The sequence below is a fragment of the Zosterops lateralis genome (assembly GCF_965231275.1).
Source record: "Zosterops lateralis genome assembly, chromosome: 1".
In the NCBI taxonomy this organism is placed as follows: Eukaryota; Metazoa; Chordata; class Aves; order Passeriformes; family Zosteropidae; genus Zosterops; species Zosterops lateralis.
In genome coordinates, this window is record NC_139762.1 from 10,428,319 (window position 1) to 10,450,366 (window position 22,048).

The window sequence follows — 22,048 nt, forward strand, 5'->3', positions numbered from 1 at the left end:
AAGGCAGCATAAAGCCCAGACCAATTTATAATGCAAAATGACAAAGAATATCCAACAATACAGTGTTCAAAAAAAGAGGTGAAGGAACACAAATACTAATTCATAAAGGGACTAAAGCACCTCCCCTACGAAGACAGGCTGAGGAGGTTGGGGTTGTTCAACCTGGAGAATAGAAGGTTGTGTGGGGACCTGAAAGCAGCTTTAGAGAGTCTGAAGGGGGCCTACAGGGAAATCAGAGGGGGCTCTTCATCAGGAAGTGTAGTGACAGAACAAGGGGATATGGCTCCAAACTGAAAGAGAATAGTTTTAGGTTAGATGTTAGGAGGTGATCTTTTACTGAGACACTGTCACAGGTTGCTCATAGAACCTCTGTTCAAATTTATTCACTGATTTTCTGCTTATGAAATTACTTCATTCTAAATTTTTAGTGGTCAAGCATTTACATTTTTTACACATAATGTGAGCTAAGAAATTAAAAAAAAATAAGGCATGAAAATTAAATGATGCAATTTTTATATCTGAGCTTCCCAGGACTGGGCAGAAGAGCATTGATGAAAAAGTACTGTCAGATATCACTAACATATGACTGCACTATGGTTCAGTATGCTGCATTCCCAGGAATCCTGATCTTTGGCTTTCTTGTTCTCACTCATTTCAAAAGTTTAAAATTCATTACTGTTTCACAATGACCTGAATGGTAATTACCCGAAAAGCACTGTGATATCCTAGAAGAACTGACCATATGTTCGTGTGGGATATTGCAGCATCTCAGGGTTTTAATGACTCCACCTAGATCAGAGGGAGTCCTTGTGGTGCTACTGGGGACTGACTCCAAAATTTCCCATTTCATCAGGAACAGAGTGAAGCCTTGCCATCACTGTTGTTGGTGCAACACGTTGGCTGCTCAGCTACATCAATTAGAAAATTTTTCCTCTATGTTCCTCTAGAGGTACAAATGCAGAGCTGCTCCCAAAAGAAAATAAAGGAAAACATGTGGGAAAGCAAAGCCCTTTGAGGAGGGCAAGATGGACACTGGGAAGGACTCTTCTCTTGTGAAGTGATCTACATCAGAAGGTGAGAATCACGTTCTGTCACAACATGTTTCAACAGATTTTGAAAGCACAAAAGCTAAGGGCTGCTGAAGTAGAACAGATTATCACATTATCTCTGCACATATAACAAAATAAAATACACACATGAATACACACATCAAAAAAAAAAAAAAAGGCAGCATTTATTGCTCCCTGTGATAAGGCCACATTAACTGCTGCCTTTTTGTTATTTTCTTGTGGATGAATAAGAAGCATGAAGTGTCATTTTCCTATGGGAATATATAATATCAAAATTGAGGTGGTGAAGCAGTAAAATGGGGATATGATCTGTTACTTTCTAAGAATCACAAGAAAACTGGAGAATTATAGATGGAAAGAAGATTTTATGTCTAGAAAACTCTAAGGACCATGAATAATTATGCATGAAGAGTTTGTAACAGAAAATTCTAGAATTATGTCTCTCTACAAGTTCTGGTGCTGAAATACAATAACCAAATTGTGGCTGCTGGATAATTTCACAGGAAAGAATTTCCCCTTCAGATAGGGGGTCAAGCTATGTTGTCAGAAAAAAAACCCCTTTGGCTTTAGACCAATGATGGACATTTATGGAACCTATTTATACAAGGGAAGTAAAAAACAGAGATAATAATTTTACATGTAACTTCTTTTCTAATGTCAGCAATGCTGCTCTGTGGTGATTTTAACAGAATTCAGTAGCAACAGATTTTCTGTTTCATGTGTGCTAATAATTTCTCTTAGTTTTTAAAGATAATTGTAGAAATGAAGTGAGGAATATGCACAAATCTCTTTCCCGTGATAAAGTGTACTTGTAAGTCAAACAATGATTTCAAAAAGAGCAGTCAGATAGACAGAGAGGGTCAAATCAGACTTTCTTTTTGAATATACGTATTAAAAGACAAGAACATTCTGTTACTATTTTCTAAAAAGAGCTGCCAAGCCTCATGGAATATAAATGTTTAGCTTCTAGGAAACATCAAGATCTACTAGTAAGTGAGAATGATAAAACCTATCAGCCCTGTTTCATTGCTGTAGATATTGTGATTCATTTTTCCTATTTATTTTAAATTTAATTTTTAAATGCAATTAAAATGTTTCTACCTGGTAGGGGAAAAATAATGAAGATCATAAAAATACAATTCTTTAATGACCTGCCTAGGAAAACAGAAAACTTGAGGAATAAACCAAGACTTCTGCACAATCCAGCTTCAGGGTCCTAACCTAAATGCCATCCTGAGGAAAGTAATCATTATATGCAAAGCAGTATCATTTATCACATTTGTAAAGGTAGAGAAATAATATCAACCATTTGCAATTAACCCAACCCTTCAGCACGTTAAATGGGTCAGACTAATCATATTCCCTATCAATTTTACACTATGAACACAAGACCCATTTTTTTTTCCCAGCACCTGAGCAGAATAGCAGCTACCTCCAATGAAATTAAGAGCCATGTATGCAGGATCCAACTTGGTTAACCTGTCGTGAACAGATTTACAGCCTATACAATTTTACATAGACAGTCTGGAATTGAGAGCTAACATATGACAAAACATGAACTATCCTGGAAATGCATGATACAACAATGCCAGAAGCTGGCTCACAAGCTAAGAGAGCTGCCATGAGCTGTCTGTGATCTAGTGTTTGTATGAAAAACTTCAAGCACAAGCCTTCTGATAAATCACAAAACAGGCTTGCCCTGCATTAGATGTCCAAGCTTGGCTTCAGACAAGCATGACTTGATTTGGAAGCTTGAAAGACTGAGATAAGCAGTGGAAAGATATGAACTTTCAAACTAGGGTTTTTCTTAGGGCATTTAAGTCTAGCTACTCAATCTCATATTTGAGAAATTGCACGCCAGCTTGGCTATTTAAACTGCTGAGCATGCAGCAGCTTACGTTTAGATTTACTGGAGGTGGTAAGAACTACATGTTCTGGAAAGTCAGGCTTTGGGTTTCCTCATGAGACACTCAGGAGACTAAACACTGTGTAAATGTTTTGATTGTGGGATCTAGGCTCTCATTTTAGAGCAAATACTGCCAAGCAAATGGGAGAATTGGCATGCTTTTAAACAAAAATAAAAGTTTTCCAAATGTGAAGAACTAGAATTTCAGAAAATAGAAAGAGTCCAAATCCAAGATTTCTCTGATTAGAGAGCTCACACTGATGTATCCCAACTATAACTGAAGTACTTTATAACTAGAGAAAAGTAGAATACAAATGAAAACAACATCTCATAGATTACTTTGAAAAAATAAGATTAGAGTTTTAGAGTTAAAATTAATAAAACACTTCAAAGCAATTACACTGAGAAGGAAAGAAATCTTAGACAAATAATCCAGTGGTAGAATAGCATTTTTTTTTTGAAAGAGAAGAGAGTAAACAAAGTAATTCACCAATTTGATTGGTTTCACAGAATAATAAAGTACTGAAGCAGCACAGTGGAGGATTTGCTGGACAATTTTCTACACTGATAGTGTCAATTCATTCCGAAGCTTAGCACTGATGGATAATATGGATTGGTATGGATTGTGGTGCTGTAACCATCTGAAAGGTCACTTGATAAACACAGCAGGAGTGACCTACTGTTCTGCCATTGACAATCAGACTGCCATTTTGACAAGTCTTTATCAAAAATCTTTACTTCAAGTATTAGATGGAAATGTTTATCTTTGGTTTGTGGCACGATTAAATGCTGGAATCTTAGCATTTCATGAGGTTCACTGCAGCAGTACTAATACCTCCCTGGATCATACTTGCAAAACCCTCAGAAGCTAATAGGGAACTGTTTTACCCATAAATGTCAGATACAGCACTGAGCAGAATCATAGGATCATAGAATTATTTAGGTTGGAAAAGACTTCTAAGATCATTGAGTCCCACTGTTAACCCAGTACTGCCAAATCCCCCACTAAATCATGTCCCTAAGTGACACATGTAAATGCCTTTTAAATACCTCCAGGGATGGTGATTTCCTAGGGCAGTCTGCTTCAAAGTTGGACAACCCTTTCTGTGAAGTTTTTCCTAATATGCAATTTGACCCCTGGTGCAAGTTGAGGCTTTTGTCTCTGCAGAGCCTTCCTGCCCTCCAGATCAACACTCCCTCCTAACTTGGTTTCCATCTGAAAACTGATTGAGGACTCACTTGATCCCCTCGTCCAATATCAATAAAGATATTAAACAGAACTGGCTTCAGTGCTGAGCCCTGTGGAACAGACTTGTGACCTTCCAGAGTTACAACTATGACTGTAACTCCATTCCCCACCACTCTCTGTGTCCGGCCAGTAAAAAAACCATTAAAAATTATAAAGAAGGTAAATTATATTTGTGCATATGGACTCCGTTAGAACCAAGAATCTTTGGACAACTTCTTCGGCAAGTTTCATTGAATAATAACAGATATAATTCAGGGAAATCCTATCAGTGGGAGACTAACTAGGAAGAAAACCAGGTGAGATGATACAGTGAAGAATCTTCAGGTTGCAAACACTGAAATTCAGAATGTCTCCCATTTCACAGAGCTCTGACAGTTCTAAACTTTACCACATTTATGAGCCAAATAATCTGGATAGTCAAAGGAGATTGTGTCATTAAAATACTCTTTGGAATAAAGGAGTCTTCCAGATTGATATGAGCTACAATAGCTGGGGAAAGTAGAGAAGTAGTTCTGAGCTGGGGAAAAACTGGTTTCTATTGCTTCACACAGCACTCCTAGGCAGGAATGAAGAGGTGGAGTTAAAGGATATTTCACCAGTTTCTAGTCAATTTCTAATGTGCAGCCACATGCATTTCAAAACATCACAGTGTAGTAAAAACAAGAATCCTCCATAATCCTGTTGCCTTCAATCCCACTAATAAAATAAGACAGTCAAAAGAATCAATACATGCTAAAGAAATTACTGCCTCAGTTTCTCTGTGACACCAGACAGTGATTTGTAAGCTCATCCTATAAATTCCCAATTTCTCACAGAAGGAGTCAGGATCATTAATCAAATATAACATTGTTTCACAGAGGGGAAAAGGATGTAAAAGTGGTTCTAAAATCCCAAATCCTGTAATGAACTGTGTATCATCAGGGGGCTAAAGTTGCCTTTTTGAAAGTATAGTATTAAATGTCAAATTCATTAGTAGCATGACCTGAAATCATTAGGCCTTTCTTTCTAAACTAGAGTTTAGAAAGCTGCATATGTGATGTTTGGATTCCTATACATGTTATTTTCAGATCAAAATGAAACCATAGAGAAAATACTGCGCTTTATCATTGTGTGTCGTTTTTTTGAAAGAATGACTCAGGCACTGGTATTTAGACTACTTTCAAGTCAAATATTTAAAGCTCGCATCCCAACCATAAGCACACTCACTGACATATTGGAAGGTCACTAGAACATGGGAAGATAGAGAGAGGTCTAAGCAAAAGACCTACAAATTTAATGTCTTCCGCAAGGGAGGAAAGGCAACTAACAAAATGGAACTGTTTGCTCATATTTTCATCAAAGTACTGAACAGGTTCCAAACAGTTTCAGATGTATTAAAAATCAGGCCTGTGGCATTTTCCTCTTGTACATTCATATTTCATTAGGTGCAATGACTTTATCTTTTCCCCAGTTAAAAATGCCATTCAAATTGGCTGTCATACTTACTCTTTCACTGTCACAATATAGCCATATTCTTTCTCCTCAGAAGATTTCACTTCAAGTTGTAAACCTTGTCCTGTGTTTTTCTGAGTATTTTCATAGGAGTTTCCTTCCTGCATTAAAACATTCTTAATCCAGTAGCTGGTCTGGCTCAGGTCCTTGGAGTCAGAGTCACTGTTCTTTTCAGTTGTCAGCTCCCTCGAGAAGGTCTCACTTTTTACATTTTCCACACCAGCATTTGTTTCTTCTGAGGAAGAAAGGTCAGTTTCTTCAGATTTCTTAGCTTCTGTCTTTGTAGGTTCTTCAGGAATAAGGTCTTTATGCATATTTTCAGCTAACGCATTCTCATTCAAGAATCTAATTAGTTTTGCAGTGTTCTCCTGCATTAAAAGAAAAATATTATTTTTAAAACTAAACACAGGAAGGTTATACTCACCAAACCTGGAAATAATTTTTCAAACTCTTATTGATATGGTAGAGTCTACTCATATAACTGTTGCATGGTCATGTTCTTAATTTCTTTAAGCTGCTAGACTATGTTAAGAACGTGCTGTTTTCTCAGTAATAATAAAAGAGCATTAAATTATTACATGTGTCTGTGTGTCTAAGTATTGATGAAAATGAAACTTTGTTATCAGATAAGTTAATGAAAAGGAGAAAAAATAGAAATGTCCATCAATATGCCTGGGCTGGGCCTGGAAACTTTCATACCTCTTGGGTCTCACAAGTAAAACACCAGAAAAGGAACAGATATTATATGATCAATTCTGTTTCCCTGCTTCATCTCTAGAAATGGTGACAAATCGTATGTGAGTGATCCAACAAGCTAAATATATGATCACAGAAAACCAAAATCTGTCTAATAAACCAACAATAAGCAAATGAGCCAAAGTCAAAACAGATGCCTGGAAAAATTCATTAGCTAGTTTCATTACATAACTTTATTGCAGCCAAGCATTTGGGAGGAAAGGTTGGCTGATGGGCACTTTTGTGCTCTGTGTCACAATAATTCTATTCAAACATTCTCTATTCAAACTGTCACTAAGAAATTTACACATGGGATCCCCTGTAAATCTGTTGTGACTACAGCACTTCATTCCCTTAGGATTTTCATGTGGGTGTTTAAAGCTCCAGCCACACTGTCCGTGTGTGTTTTCCTTGCTTGGTAGAAGGGCTGAAGAGATTTTACTGCAAACACAAGAGGATTTGCCCGTTTATGAGTCTTGCAGTATTAGCTTTTGATAGAGTACATAGTAGGAGAAGTTCCACACTTTTTTTTTTTTTTTTAAATATTCCTTTGACATTTTTCTGCTCCATGAAACTGAGAAAAACAAAAATGAATATACCTCAAAAATGGCTAAACACTGGACAGCAGTCCATAAGAGAAAATTTAAAGCTCAGGAGGAATATTGCAAAAGTAATCTGGATTAAAATGCTGATTTTGATGTTACTAGCTAAGGTACGAGATGTAATGCCTAAAGCTTTTGAAATACCTCTGATGTTCCCCAGAACTAAGAGCCAAAGGAAAGGGGGAGAAAGAATTTTCAGGAACACCTCAATGCTCAAAATTTACTGATTTGAGGAAAAACCTGAATTTATCTCAACTTTGTGAATCTATTATGAATTCTGTCTATTTAAAAAGTAGAGAAAGGGGGGAAAATTACTAGATTTTGCTTTTTGAACACCAAAACTCATTTTGCTTATGGTTTAAATAAATGCTCATTTAACATTTCAGTGTATCAACAACATACCCATGTATGGTATTGAATCATAGCCACAAAAAACATAGAACAAATCTTATATTTCAGAAGCATGAGTTTGTCTTTCACTGCATAGAAACCTGATATTCTGAGATTTTTTTTTTCAAAGTACTGGTACTCTACCTCTTTATCAGTTCTCACACTGGCTTCATGCACTCCATTGTCTGTAGGATATGAAAAGCACAAATATATAGTTACAAAGGGCCAACATCATATACAAAACAAAGATTTCTCATAGGCTGCTTTTTAGCAGTGGCTTTTTTGTGTGATTTAAACATTGAGACATCAAAGCTGAAAGGGCAGAGTAAGGAGCACTGTATAATTTCTTTTCGTTATTCTAACCCCACTTTGATAGCAAATTAATGTGAGATCAATAGACAGAGTACTTCAAGAGTCAATGTAATAGTGTTATTTTGCTAATTAAGTGTCAAATCATCATATCAGTTTACCAATATCTGAGGGAAAAAAACAGAATAAAATGGCTTTAGCTTGCTGCATGGATATTTACAGTAAAGGAAAAGGAAACATATATTTCCCTCATACATATTTTGATGGAAGAAAATGACATATTTCAATAGATATCATTAACCAAAATCATGCTACAGTTTAACTACAGTGATAATATTCAGTCACATTCTTAACCTCAGTCAAATAACACTGGCTTTTTTGCTTTATGAACTGAATGTCATTCATCTTTCTCAGCATGATTCAAGATAAATCCTCAAGTTTGCTCCTTTTAATCTACAACAAAATCTGGCAATCAGAATAACCAGAATATCCCTAACTAGTAAGGATTTCAGTATATCACCATGAAAACAGACAATTTAAATATTTTTTTATGACTTACAGTATACATTTCTGGCATATTAGATATTGTAACATTCCTAAAATAGAAAATGGATGAGCAGTAACTTATGTTCCACTGTGGTATCCACTCATTAATGGCAATTACTGCAGCTCCTGAATCTGCATCACCAGGAAAATATGTGTGCAGATAGAAACAAATAACCATAATAACTCATTCCCTAAGAAGGAAAGGGAACGAGTGGGTTTGTACCTGTACTTGTCACAAATTTTCCTCTGCAAGTAACTGTGGCATGTTAAAAATTATTATCTGTAAACCATATTTTTTCCTCTGCATATTATGAAATACATCTTGTAATATAATAATTTCCATTATCATTTTGCTTAAATATCTCATTTTCAAGAATAGGAAATTAAACCACACAGCATAAAGCAATTCTTATTTCAATATGATTGGGTGTGTAGGTTTGTCTTCTTTGTGAAGCTTGAAGACCAAGTGTTCATAAAGAGCTTTTAGAAGTCTAGCACTAAGGTGAAGCAGTAGAGGAAAATTAGGGTAGCTGTCTTCTGCTGTACTTAACTTCTAAAATTAATACCTGGTATATTAACAGTGTTTTCCATTAATCCAGTCTGAAACTCTGCCCTTCCTTGACCATCTCCTTTCTTCATTTGTGCTTCTGTTTTGTCTTCTTTAGTTTTTCCAGCATTTTTTCCGGTTCCCTCCTGAATGTCAACACTTTGAATGGCCGTGGCGATAGTATCAGCGATTTCATCCAGTTCTGTTGAGCTGAGATTCTCCACATTCACTTGGTGTTTCTCTAGGTCCTTCAATACATTTTTAATCAATGTCTCTGGATCACAAAGCAACACAAGCACATGATTTAGCTGCATGCATGAAACACGTGCTTATATCTTTAAGTTTTCCTAAAAGATAGCTTTCCCTTCATGGAGAGTTTCTGCTTTTTTGAGGAAGGCACAATCATTTATGCTGTATTCCTTACAGAAAACACAATATTCTTAATGGATGTTAAAGTTTATGATGAGGTGAAATCTGTGCCAGGACAGGGGCATGTATGCTATCATAATCCAGCAAGATCTCCTATAGAGAAGGAATGAAATTATCACTTTTTCTTTACAAGAACATTCTTTCCTAGTCTAAATTGACTTAAAATAATGAAGTGTTAAAGTAGCCTAAATTTTTTTTAGATGCAAAACAGTGCAAACAACATTACTGTTTCCTAGAGATCAGTTTTCTTTGGTGATTTGCTTTCACAAGGTAAGTAGCTAGAGAGTTCTGGGGAAAAAAAAATGGAAGTCAGACATTTTATCATTCAATCAAAAAGCTCTTCCTTCAATTAGAAGGGGATATAAATATATGTCCATTATATACATGGACATGTAAAGGACAAGATTTCTAAATTGTATTAATTTCTCTTGGAATATATATGATTTCTCAAAGAGATGATAGATATAAAAGTAGATGATATAGAGATATATCCATATATATAGATAGATATAAACTTACAGATATAGAACTTGTTTTGGTTTGCCAGCTATGAATGTTTTACCAGTCACATTGAGAAAAAAAAACAACAAAACAAAATAGCAAAACACCTTTGATGTGATAAAAGTTTTGAAGATAAGGAAATTCAAGGACAATGGATATTAGAGTTGAGTCAGAAGATGGAGCATGACATCTCCCCAGGGAAGGCGCTTTTCTGACTGCATATATTGCATCTCTAATTCTCTATCAGTCTGTAGAACTCTGCAAAACTCAGCCTAATGTCCCTTGGAGTATAAGACATTCAATGTAGTGCTTACTGCAGCACACCAAAACCATTTCCAATCATGCCTCTGTTCTGCTTATTCATGTTGATAAGAAATTTAATATATTTATGCATATGCATGCAAGCAAGAAAACTCTTTCACATAGTATTGTGTAGGAAGAGGATGATAAGGGCTGCTTTTAAATCTCTGTTGAATGTATGAATTTACATACTAGCAGTTTGAAGGCATCATCCAACGTTTTTTCTCAATACTAACACTAACCATATGAAGCCCAGTGGTTGAACATGTTCATCACCTGTGGGCAAGATTTTGTGACCATGCTGTCAACTTTCAGGCTCACATAAAAGTGAATTAAAAAAGTAGGAAAACAGGGAAAAACAATGCCATCAGAAGGGTTTAAAAATAAGGATTTTTCTTTTTCCTCACAACAAAGGAGGAAGAAGTACACAGAGACTAGGAAATAAGTAAAAGTAGTCAACAGATTTCTGCTTCAGGGAAGAGGCAGTGGAACATCTGAGGCTTTGCAGGGGGACAAGCATCAAGGACTATTTTTCATTGGAAATAAGAGGACAAGACCTTGGACACATCTGTCATTTTTTGGACCCCTCAATTTTAACTGAAGAACTCACCATCAGCATCTCACCATCAGCTTCCCAATTCTATCTCAAGGCAAAGACTAATTTTCCCTGACCTGACCTAAAATTCACCGACAAAAATAATGCCATTTTCCCTTAACTAATTAGTCCATGAAAAGCAAAATAACTTCAACAGCTTAAATAATAGGTTTACTGTGAGTCTGAGAGGGTGTTGACATATGGGGAAGGTGGTCCTTTGATGTACTTTCTTCTTCAGGTAAAAAGGAAACATCTTTCCAATAATCCACCATTACGTAACTATAAAATTCTACTAAACTATTATTAAATTCAGTAATATAAAATACAAACTAATCTTATAAAATGTGAACTTTTGAAATTTCCTTTTAAAAAGCATAGTTTTAAGTACACTTAATTGTGACTATCAATAAAAAAGACAGGTTGTATCTGTGATGTCACTTCAAACTGACAGCCCAGAAAGATTTTGGTACCATACTGGAATAGCAGAGTGCTTTGTACAGGAAAGCAGGTGTTCAGAAATGTGAATCAAAGATGTAAACTCAATCTGTGCCAAGCTCTCTGGGCCAAGATATGTAGAGGCAGCAAAATTAATACTGAAGTTTGATGGAAGCTTAGCAACACTTCAGAGAAAAGTTTCCTTTCATTTTATTGTATCCACCCGCTGCTTTGAATTTAATAATATAGTAAAAGCATAGTGACAAAACGCTTTCACTTAGGAAGGTAATTTACAAGAGCAAATTAATCCAAACAGCAACAAAAGTTTTCAATACACTTGATCAACCTGAGTTCAAGACACTTTTTCAAGAAGCACAAGAGCTACGTGGCAGAAAGGTGGAAAGGATGTCACACATAGCAGCAATGCAGAAAACTAAGCTATAGGAAGAAAATAGTACTGATGCATTATCACAGGAGCCTTGTGTCTGCTTAGGTATCATTTCTGATCTCATCTTTTACAGAACTGTTGGACAATATCTTGACAGAAAAGCCTAAATTATTGAAGCAGAGCTAATAAAGTCAGCAACGAAAAGACAGAATATATGTCAGTTCCAAATCAAAACTAAAACTTTACAAATGAAATATCATTTGAAGACAAATCTTAAAAGAGACTTATATTTCAGGATATTTATAATTAAAAGAGTTATATTAATGCAAGACAACTAGATTTTTGTTTATTTCATTTGATTCACAGCCAGCTGTCAAGACCAACTACTGAGCTACCCAACAGCATGCAGGCAATGTAACCTTGTCGTTCGCATTCCATTTTTTCCAAACTAACTTTTTTTCTCTTCACCTATATTCCTAGTCCACTCTTAACTCTCCAGTCCATCTTCAGACTCATCCTTTGTCAACAAAAAAACCAGTCTTAATCTCAAACAAATGGGAATGGGGGAACAGGGCAAGGAATAACACAAAAAAAGAATGGCCACAGGCCCTGTTCCAGATAATACTGACAGGCTCACTGCAAGTTCTTCTGGTTCACTAAAACCTCAACATTATGTAGAGGAGCTTCCTGCTTCTCTAATACTGGCATTCCTGCCCTGGCCCTGGCCTGTGCCTGACCCAGGCACAGTTCATCAAAAAGACTCCTAAATAATGCATTGACATGAGTAAAACTTCAGCATTATATCTATTTTTACTGAGTAACTACAGCGAGACTTAAAATGTCAAGGACCAAAGGCAACAAATAACCACAGCCAGTAAGTTTGAGGAACGTCATGTTTTCAGTACCCTAGGAGAGACAGTCACCAAAGGGTCTGTAACAGCCTGGTGAAATGCAGGTCTACATAAAGAATCTTGCTAACTTCACGTGGCTACTAATATGATATTAATCCTTGTCCACGGTAAATATGGATATTTACGCTTCTTGTTATGGCACTTGTCCATGTTTGCAATAGTTTGCAAATTACTGGATAACACTGATAAACAGATAAATATCACTGCATCTGTTTACAAACACCTTTGGGTAATATGATGAATTTATTAAAATCAGAAAATGTTGTTGGAGAAAGACCAAAAAGCAGATGGATACTGCAATGGCACAGCACTTAAGCAGCACATGTACTTGAACATGCATTTACCTGTGCACAGCTTTTATAGTCTCCCACTGACTCCTTTCTAAGTAGACTCAGCAATGCTCAGTCATGTTTCACAGGGCTTGTACTGCAAACCAGATTTCTCCCTTAGCTCCAGCTTTCCAACTGATGAATGCAAACTGCCTTTTATAGTTACCCTGGAACCATAATGGCAGTAAAAGCATGTATGTCCAAGAAGATGCAATTTTTAATATAAGCTCCACTAGTAGAATTCCCTAGTACGCAACAATAGCACCTTATCCAGGGGAAAAAAGCTTTTTATTGTACAGCATATAAATAATCCCTCATACTCAGCTGGTGCAAGAGTCAAAGCCAGCTGGCCTGACAACCACAAGGCATGGGAGCAGTAACTTTGTTAGAAATTCCACAGCATGGTCTGTCTTCTTCAACCCATCACCCTACTGACGACAGGTAAGCTGCCTCAGCAGCTTAGCACCATAAGGAATGGTGATCCCAGCTTTGCCAGAGAGAGGAAGCAAAAAAATATATATATATATATTTTGTTCCATAAACATGGAAGTTTGCTATTTTTTTAAAGACATCTGAATTACTAATTCTGTGACCTTTTCAAAGGAACAGAGAGACATATTCTGTAATATTTAATACACAAAAAATCAGTAGACTAGAACAAGCCACATCAAACTGAGCCAAATTCTAAATACAGCTGGTGCAGAGGAGAGATTAACAATTCCAGTGTTGCACAGTGACTACAAAGGCAGTACCCACGCACATCATGCTACTCCTAGAGGTAACAACTTCCAAATCTGATAGAAAAATAACTCTGCATTTCCTTCTTTTGTATTTCTCCCTCAGGGTGCCTTGTTAGCGAATTTACCTGCCACTGTTTTGCAGCAATTCTCAGTACTAATCTGCTCAGTACCTTCTGGATTGTTCTCCCAGTCCAGTGCCTTTGTCTAATCCTCTACCAGATGGATCAGAGAACTGAGCACCCCATGTCTTCCAGTCTTTAACAGTTCTGTATTTCACAGAGTGCAAGAGAAAAACAACCCACAAGCACACAATAACCCATAAGCACAAGAGAGACTGGAGAAAGGTTAAAAGCAGAAAGAGGTTGTGTGGACAGCCTGGGAAACCTGAATCTAAACCACTTTCATTCCAATGGACAACATTTTAAGCAATGAATATGGTGGGGTCTGTCCTCACCACTTTCTTGTGAGATTATTAAGTGGCTCAAAAATACAAAGGAAACCACGTTATTTCCTACTCAAGCAATTCATAATGCCTTGTCTGTGCAACATTTAAAAGCAAATGCAATGGCAGAAGTTCCTACAGGGCATATTATGTATGAGAAGTCAAAGCAGTACAACCCAATGAATTGTGAAACATGTTATTCCCTGTAAGTGTTAAGCATTTTTTTCCCAGTTGGCTCCTACCAGGAAAGGTGAAGTGGAACAGCTGGAGGATAATGAAACCAGCATGTGCCTAGTTTGTTTTCAGTCTAGCAACAAAATTGTCTAACCTGTGCAAGAGACTTACAGTGCCACCTGGATTTGATTTTACATTATAGTTCATTCCTTGAAACCTATTATCTCTGGGCACCATACCAAGAATACTTTCACTTCTGAGCATCCTTTGGACTGCAAGCATTATCTTTCCTCTGCTGAAACTCTGAGATTTCTTTGTATGTATGTGTGTGTTCTGGTTTTGGAGGATATTTAAAAAACAAAAAAAACAAAAAAAACAAAACAAAACAAAACAAAAAAAAAAAAAAAAAAAAAAAAAAAAAAAAACAACAACAACCAAAAAACAAACAATGAAACAAATCAAAGAACACTACACGTTTTGGATAATAAAGAGGGATTCAAAGGGAACCTCTTACATATCACCAAAATCCATTGGGATAGTGGTGACTGCAGTGTAACGGATAGAAGTGCTTGACAATGGCTAGGGATCCATTCTTTCATTTTTCAGAAACCACTGAAAACCTTTCTGAACCACTGGACTTACACTGACAGTTAGATTAATTTAGAGAAACAACAAAATGAATCAGAGTTATAAAGTCTACATGATTCCCCAAGACTCATCTTACAAAGCAGCATTTTAAGTATATTACAGGATGGGGATGTTCCCCTCCATTTTCATTTAAATATTTCTTCAACTGTCATATACAGAAGAAACAGCAATCCAATCATTGTTAAACAGCATGATGAAAAAAAAAAAAAAAGATAAAAATCCAGGAAATGTTACAGAATGTCCAGACAAAACTAGATGCAACCCCACCTTCTTGAACACCCATCCATGGAACTGACAGACTCCTCCCTTCTCTGTGTTCTGCACTAGAATTCATCTCACTGTAAATTTCTGTGCTTAACTTTGAATTTTACCCATGGTCCTTGAATTTCTAGTTAAATAAAGAAATGTGGAACAAAACCAGGCCTTTCTGTATTATCTATATATATAGTGTGGGATGACTGCATAAAAACAGATTTGATAGCAAAGATATACCCATAATTATGCATTGTTTGTAAAATGCTTTGAAAATATAATGAATTACATAAATGCTATGTCTTACTAAGTGCCATATATTTCTGCACGCATATGGAAGGTGGGCTGAAGAATGTGGGTAGATGTTTGCAGGGAAAGTGTAGCTGGAATGGTGAACATTATTACCGTGTTATGGCAGATATAAATATGCCAATGCCAGGAGATATATCAAATGTCTAATTTTATTTTCTTTTTCTCGAAAATGTTCAGTAAACATGAGGGAAACTTCAGGTAAGCAAAAAAAATTAAGTATCAGCTTTACCATCCACAATGCTCAGAGGGTCCTTTGGATCATCCTGGGAAGCAGATTTCTGACTCAGCATCTCAGGGGTTGGCCTCAGCACTCCAGGCCTTGGCTGGAACAGCTTCCTCATGTTGAAATCTTCTGCTTTTCCTTTGGCAAGAGTTCCATCAAAAGGACTGACTTGTGTGGTGTACAACCTCTCAGCATAACCCTGAGACTCTTTAGTCCTGCTGTGAGGGCTTTTATCACTGCTCTGTGCAGACAGGTTCTGGGTGATGTAGGAGTGCAGTGCGGCCATCAGGCTCTTCTGGTCAAGCCCCATTCCTGGCTCTGACGAGAGCTTGTCTGGCTGGAGCTGGCTGAGTGTCCTCCCATGGGGATTCCCAGGGAATTCCAGGTGGGATTTGGATGCACGGGCCAAAGGAGGCAATGGCTCTTTGGGGTTCTGCCTCGTGTAGTACTTCATAGGGTCATTGTAGATGTAGCTCTAGAGGGAGCAGAAGGCAGACAAAAGGAAAGGTCAGAATGGCTTTGTAATTATTGTTGTGCCGGGATCAGAGGTATAACCCTTAGTGCTTTACCAACCAGGAAAACAGTCATTGCAACCATCAATGCGAAAGTTAAACTTCAAACCTCAAACTGTTCAGTGTACTTCAAAGAGGCACTACTAATGTGCAAAAATCCAGACTATCAAATTATTAAAAAGCAAGAGAAAGAGATTAGAGAGAGAATAACACAACTCAATGTTAACTCTGGGTACACTATTTGTATTCAGTCAGACAAAGGAAATTTAATAAATCCACCTTCCCTTTGGTTTTTACTTAGTCTGTGAGAAAAACTATTTTTCAGATTACTTACAAAAAACGAGTATGTCAAATTAAAAACATCATTTTTACAGGAACACCAAGTAAGTAAAGCAATTTTTTGTGCATACATTAAATACTTTTCTCTATTTTAAATGAAATACTTTTCCGCTAAATTAAATCTCTAATAAATATATCATCTGATACTATGAAAAAAAGTATAAATTACATTTAAATTGTTTTCTAATTAAATTATTATTTTCAGGAAAAACAACACAGCAAATTAAACAATAATGTTTAAAACATGTCAGTCAAGTTCAAACCACATTTTTACTGAAAAAATGCTGCAGAACAAAAAGTGGAAAGGTGGGCTTGCAGTACAGTTTTCTATTTTCAGTTTATATTTTCATGGACACACCACATGAACTTTTTTTTTACTGATTTAATCCTAGAGATATTTTTGCTATTACCACAATAGGAAGGCAGGCCTTTTCATTTTTTCAGGAAGCCAGTTGCATCCTCCTAAATAATTTCAAAAATCATTTTCCTTCAGTTCTTGCTAAATACAACTTTGAACTGAGAGGTTTGCTTCCATCCAGAATCATTCTGAACAGATTCTTTGTTTATAACTCCCTCAGGACACCTCACTGAAGTTCCATCCCATGTTGTATGTGTGTTACAGGATGGGTCCTGCTTCTCAGTTGTGCTTTCTTGGTTAAACTCTCACACAAACTATATCACAATGTGGCAACCTTAGGACAGGGACTATTTCAGCTCTCGCTGCTATAAATTATAGTGAATCACTGGTGTCCCTGTTCACTGATGACACAATGATTTAGGACAGATGGAGCTGCAAAATACAGAGGGAGTGAAGAGACTACACTCCAGAGGAGAGCAATTAGAAGGATTCAGACAGAAAAATCATTATTTTTGTATTTGTTAATGTACTTTGTAAAAACAAAACAAGTAAAATTGATAAACTCCTCCAAAGATGAATAATTACTTTTAGATTCAATCTAGGTCCTAATTTCTGGACAATAATTTTGCTCTCCATCTGAACCATTTTATTTCTTCTGATGACAGCCAGTGGATTTTACAATACATATTCACATCCATTTCTTTCCAAGAGGGTTTTCTTCCCCTTAAGAAATGACTGCAGAGGTTCATTCCATGCTTCCATATCATAGTTTAAATAGAATTATGGTATAGGCAATTTTATTACAGAGACAAAAGGCACTTTGACCACTTTGGTTTGTGACCTACCAATGCAAGGCTTTGGATTTCTGCAGCTGGTCTTTAACATAGAAATGTGCTTTGTGAAAGCCAAGAAACTGGGCTGCAGTGAAGCAGTGTCAAAAAATACAGAGCTAGAGATCAAGCAGCTTTGTGTGTGAAATATTTCAGTGTCCCCTGGGAACTGTATCAAACAGCAGCAGTGCAGCTCTGGTTCAGTACTCCAGCTGCAGGGTAGGCATTGCTCTGATCAGCTCCAAGGGGGAGCCAGTTGTCAAAATGCAAGTTGAACGCTGTTTACATGTTTAATAGCAAAGTCTAAATGTGAAAAACTTACAGTCAGATGCATTTATCTCCCTATTTGAACGGGTCTTTGCCTGGGGTAATTAACTCTCTAATGATACTCACTCCAGAGTGAGGAGGAACTGCAGAGGATGACACAAAGCAGCCCAGGACACCCTGAGCAGTTCACTGAGAATTCACATAAGCTGCCATCTGCCTTCCCCACTCCTGTTCCCTCTGCCTTGCAGCCTTCCAGAGGACCTCCTGGGCTCAAGGGAAGGAAGAGCAGGGAGCTGGGAAAGGGAGAAATGCAACAGGGGGAAGAGGACATTCCCCATACAGCCACGGAAAGACAAGAAATCACTCAATCCAATTCGGTAATTTGGATCTGTGTCCCATATCCAGCTCTCTCTTTTGTCTCTTAAGCTTTACTAGTAAGTGTTAGAGGGGAAGAAACTGCGGAACATTAAAACCATATGAAAGATTAGGTTTAGGAGAAGTGGGCTGGCTTTTGACGAGCTATTTAACAAGCCCAAATACCCTTTAGCATTGACAGATCAGTGATTTTCTGTTCTTGCAGACAAGAAACACATCAACAAAGAAAAGACCAACAACCCACCAACTGATCATACACAAATTGGATATAAGTGTGTGCCAGTCCTGGGCTCAGAGCTGCACCTCTATCAGGAAGGGGCAGCCTCTCAGCAGCTTGACAGGTCACACTTTGGGTAGTAAGGGATGAAATATTAAAAGTTCTAATTAAAGCAGAGCACTGACAGCTCAGCTGTCTTCGCTGAGATAGCAGCCCTTCTGATGTAGTTTACTCTGACTTTAATTAAAGGGGTCTCACAGCTGTATGGCAATCCTCCACTTGCAGGAGAAAAAATCCCCTTCCTTGCTGCCTCCATCTCAAACAAAACACCAGAAGTGTATGTGCCACCTGATATATGCAAGATGAAATCCAAGTAAAATTGCAGCACAGATAAATACAATCCTAAACTATGGGTTTACCTAAGTGGCACGGGGAAAAAACATCTAATTTTTACAGAAAAATATAGGAAATATCAGTAATATACAATCTAGAATCCAGAGACAATTTACATCTCAAGTTATTAATAACAGTTGCAGAGCACTGTGATTATCTTATTTGAAGTGGGTTTTGCAAAACCCACTCCTGAATATGGACATTGCTAGTTTGATTAATGTCAAAGTTAAATGGCATAGTCCATGGTTAGTGAAAAGAATGTAAATTCCCATATTGGTGCCTTTGGAGAACCTTCTAACATTGTGGAGAAGCAGAGGGAAACACAGAGCTGGAAATTTTTGAAAGAAAATACATTTTTGGATTGATTACACAGGATTCAAATGAAGTACTGCCAGTAATAGAACAAAAACCCCCACCCCAAACAAACATTAACTGAAATGTGCAAAAATAAAGAATGCACTAGTTACCATATAGATAGTTTATACTGAGTAGGGTTGAAATACAAGCCTCTGTTACTATCAGGAACATTTCATTTTTTAATAGGTAAAATATTGTTCAATTATCTCATGTCACTGATACAAAGCCTTTGAAAAGTACTCAGAATTGCTAAACCCCTCAGTTTTAAAAAAATATCTTATTTTACCATCTGCACAGGATTTCCCTCTCCTTCACCACCTTTCAAATAATCTATCTCTATAATTCACACATTACAAAAGATCCACACACACTAACCTTTCTGAAGATGGAATTGTTAGGGCAATGTCTTGTATGGTTTAGGTATGTAACTAACTGACATTTTCTGCATGAAAGTTCACAGAAGGGCACATTAAATTACACTCTGCAGACACACTATGCAAAAGTCTATGGACTACATGTTTTATTTAAAAAAAAAAAAAAAAAAAAAAAAAAAAAAAAAAAAAAAAAAAGAGCGGTGCAGGATTAGATACATAAACCACAATGCTGTTCAATTTATCCACTAAAGGCTAGATTGACTTGAATGTTTTGCTCAAGTGCAGAAAGAATGGAATCAAATTTATGACAAAATACTTCCTTTCTTGCACATATATTTGCTAAATCCTGAAGTCATTTAGAGCTAACAAAAATCCCTTAGAAATGCATAAAAAAGAAAACTTCTGCCCTCAATTTCATTTATGTTTTTCTGTTTGATGCATTTGCAGATATTAACCCATGTTTGCTACCACCTAAATTTGGCTGAAGCATGATTCCACCTACAACTCTTAATTTACTGTGCCTGTTTGAGATATTGACATTATGGTCTCTGAAATTAGAAAATAAAACAACAACAAGCACTGGAAGGCCCATCTTTACACATGGTGGGATAAAATAACGTTTTCCAAAGACTACCAGAAATGAAATTACCTCATACCTTAATTCACTGTGTGGAGTGAAAGAAGTTTAGCTTTTTGCACCAGACACAGTCTAGATGCTCTGTGACTCACACACACTTGCCTTATGCAAACTTACTACATGGGAGATGCATGTACTCATGTGAACCCCCAAAATAAACACCAGCACAAGTGGCACTGCCTGATTCCTGAATTAAAGGGTAGACTGTGAATTTGTACTGCTCAATTTACCTTTAAATTGATAGAAATCCACCCAACAATGAAACCTGAAGACCAAACAGGTCTCATGGAATGGGTGACAGCATCAAAGTCTCTGGATGGGGCGGGGGCTGAGCAAGCAGCACAGCTCTGAACTCAGAGTATCACAGCTAAAGTAGCAAGTCCTATGACAACAGAGCCTGAATTCTTCCAGCTGGGGAGCTGCTGTGCCCACACAGTGCTGTCCTGTCAGATGGGAACTCCCCTGACAAGCTCTGCATGCTGTGGACATGACCTTACATACTTTGCACCAAATTCAGTGTTACCTCTATCTGAAAATAATAACTACAGCCAATGAAAGTTTTCAATTGTCTAAATAACAATGAAGCAAAGGGCTTTGCTAATGACCTTTTCACTAACTGTAATGATACCATAATGATACCATGATGACACTATAATTATACCATGCACAAAGCCCAATTTGGAAGAATTTGGAAAACTAATTCAGAATCCAGAAACTGGAAAAGAGACCAAATCAGTGCTTCCTGCAGTGATGGGACAGCATCAGACCCATGGCCTTTCCACAGATTCACAGTTTTAACGCAACAGGCAACATTAAAGTCATCTCACCTGACCTACTAGTTCATTATTAATTTTCTGTAACTAGCTTCTATTTTTTTTCTGAAAATACAGTAGCTTTGAAACAATTTAATAACTACATCAGAGAAGGCGGCAGAGATTGTTAATTAACATCTGGTAGTTTGGAGTGTCAAAAACTCGATCAAGCAAAAGGAGCCTTCAGAGTCTGCTTTGATCAAAACTATTCATGACTTTATTTCCTAATCCTTGTGAAACCAAAGTGCAACAGGAATGTCCAGGCTCTGACTCTACAGCATTCAATAATGCTGTAATTTCAGTTGATTTCTGAGATTTGGCTTCCAGTCTTAAACAAAACAACCCTCAAAAAAGAAAAAAGAAAAAAAAAAAAAAAAAAGAGAAAGAGAAAAAAGAAAGGATAATACACTGGCTTCTTGCTTCTTTCATGTATAAGTTGCTATTTAATAAAATCACTTTGTATTCTCAGATGTTCCCTGCCATTCTTGATCTCCTTACGAAGATCCACTTGCCTACCCTTCAACTATCTACAACATACCCTCCTATAATGGATAATTTTTGCTGTCAGTTGATGTAATTTACTGTCTTTAGTTTTCATAACTGCTGTTTTTTCTCTTTCCTTCTGACCCATCTCCATCCTATGGGCAAAACATTTCCTTCAGTGTAGAAGGATGGTTGGCCTTTCCTCAGCATTCATGATTGGCTCATCATAAACAAAAAAGGTCAATTTTACACATTGAGACACACGATAACCTGGCTTGTCTCCACACATAAAGGGTAAAAACACATGGAGAAAAATGAGGGGTGGATGACCCCCAATAACCTGATGGATGGCAAGGGGCCCCTGCCCTGGCTCCATCCAGGGCCAGCACAGTGAGCCATCAGCCATCATGGCCAGGAGTGCTATCCACCAGACAGGTGGTGGGAAAAGCTCTCTGGATCACCCTGCAGACTGAAAGGGGTTAATGTCTGCAGGTGTGTGGGACTCCTTAAGAGATGCAGCACTCCTTACGGGTGCCATATTATCATTGTCTGAGACATACTATGGGATGT

The 22,048-nt window shown here is 37.2% G+C and overlaps 1 protein-coding gene across 1 annotated transcript in view; it reads right to left on the minus strand.

Moving 5' to 3' along the window:
* Nucleotides 1–22,048, minus strand: part of PTPRN2 (protein tyrosine phosphatase receptor type N2) — a gene marked incomplete at its 5' end in the record, with an annotated part of 472,560 nt that overhangs the window by 376,211 nt on the left and 74,301 nt on the right. The window contains 4 exons of the mRNA XM_083873585.1: nucleotides 5,711–6,084; nucleotides 7,588–7,628; nucleotides 8,865–9,119; nucleotides 15,531–15,999. Coding sequence (XP_083729711.1) covers nucleotides 5,711–6,084; nucleotides 7,588–7,628; nucleotides 8,865–9,119; nucleotides 15,531–15,999 — 1,139 coding nt within the window. The remainder of the gene's footprint in view (nucleotides 1–5,710; nucleotides 6,085–7,587; nucleotides 7,629–8,864; nucleotides 9,120–15,530; nucleotides 16,000–22,048) is intronic.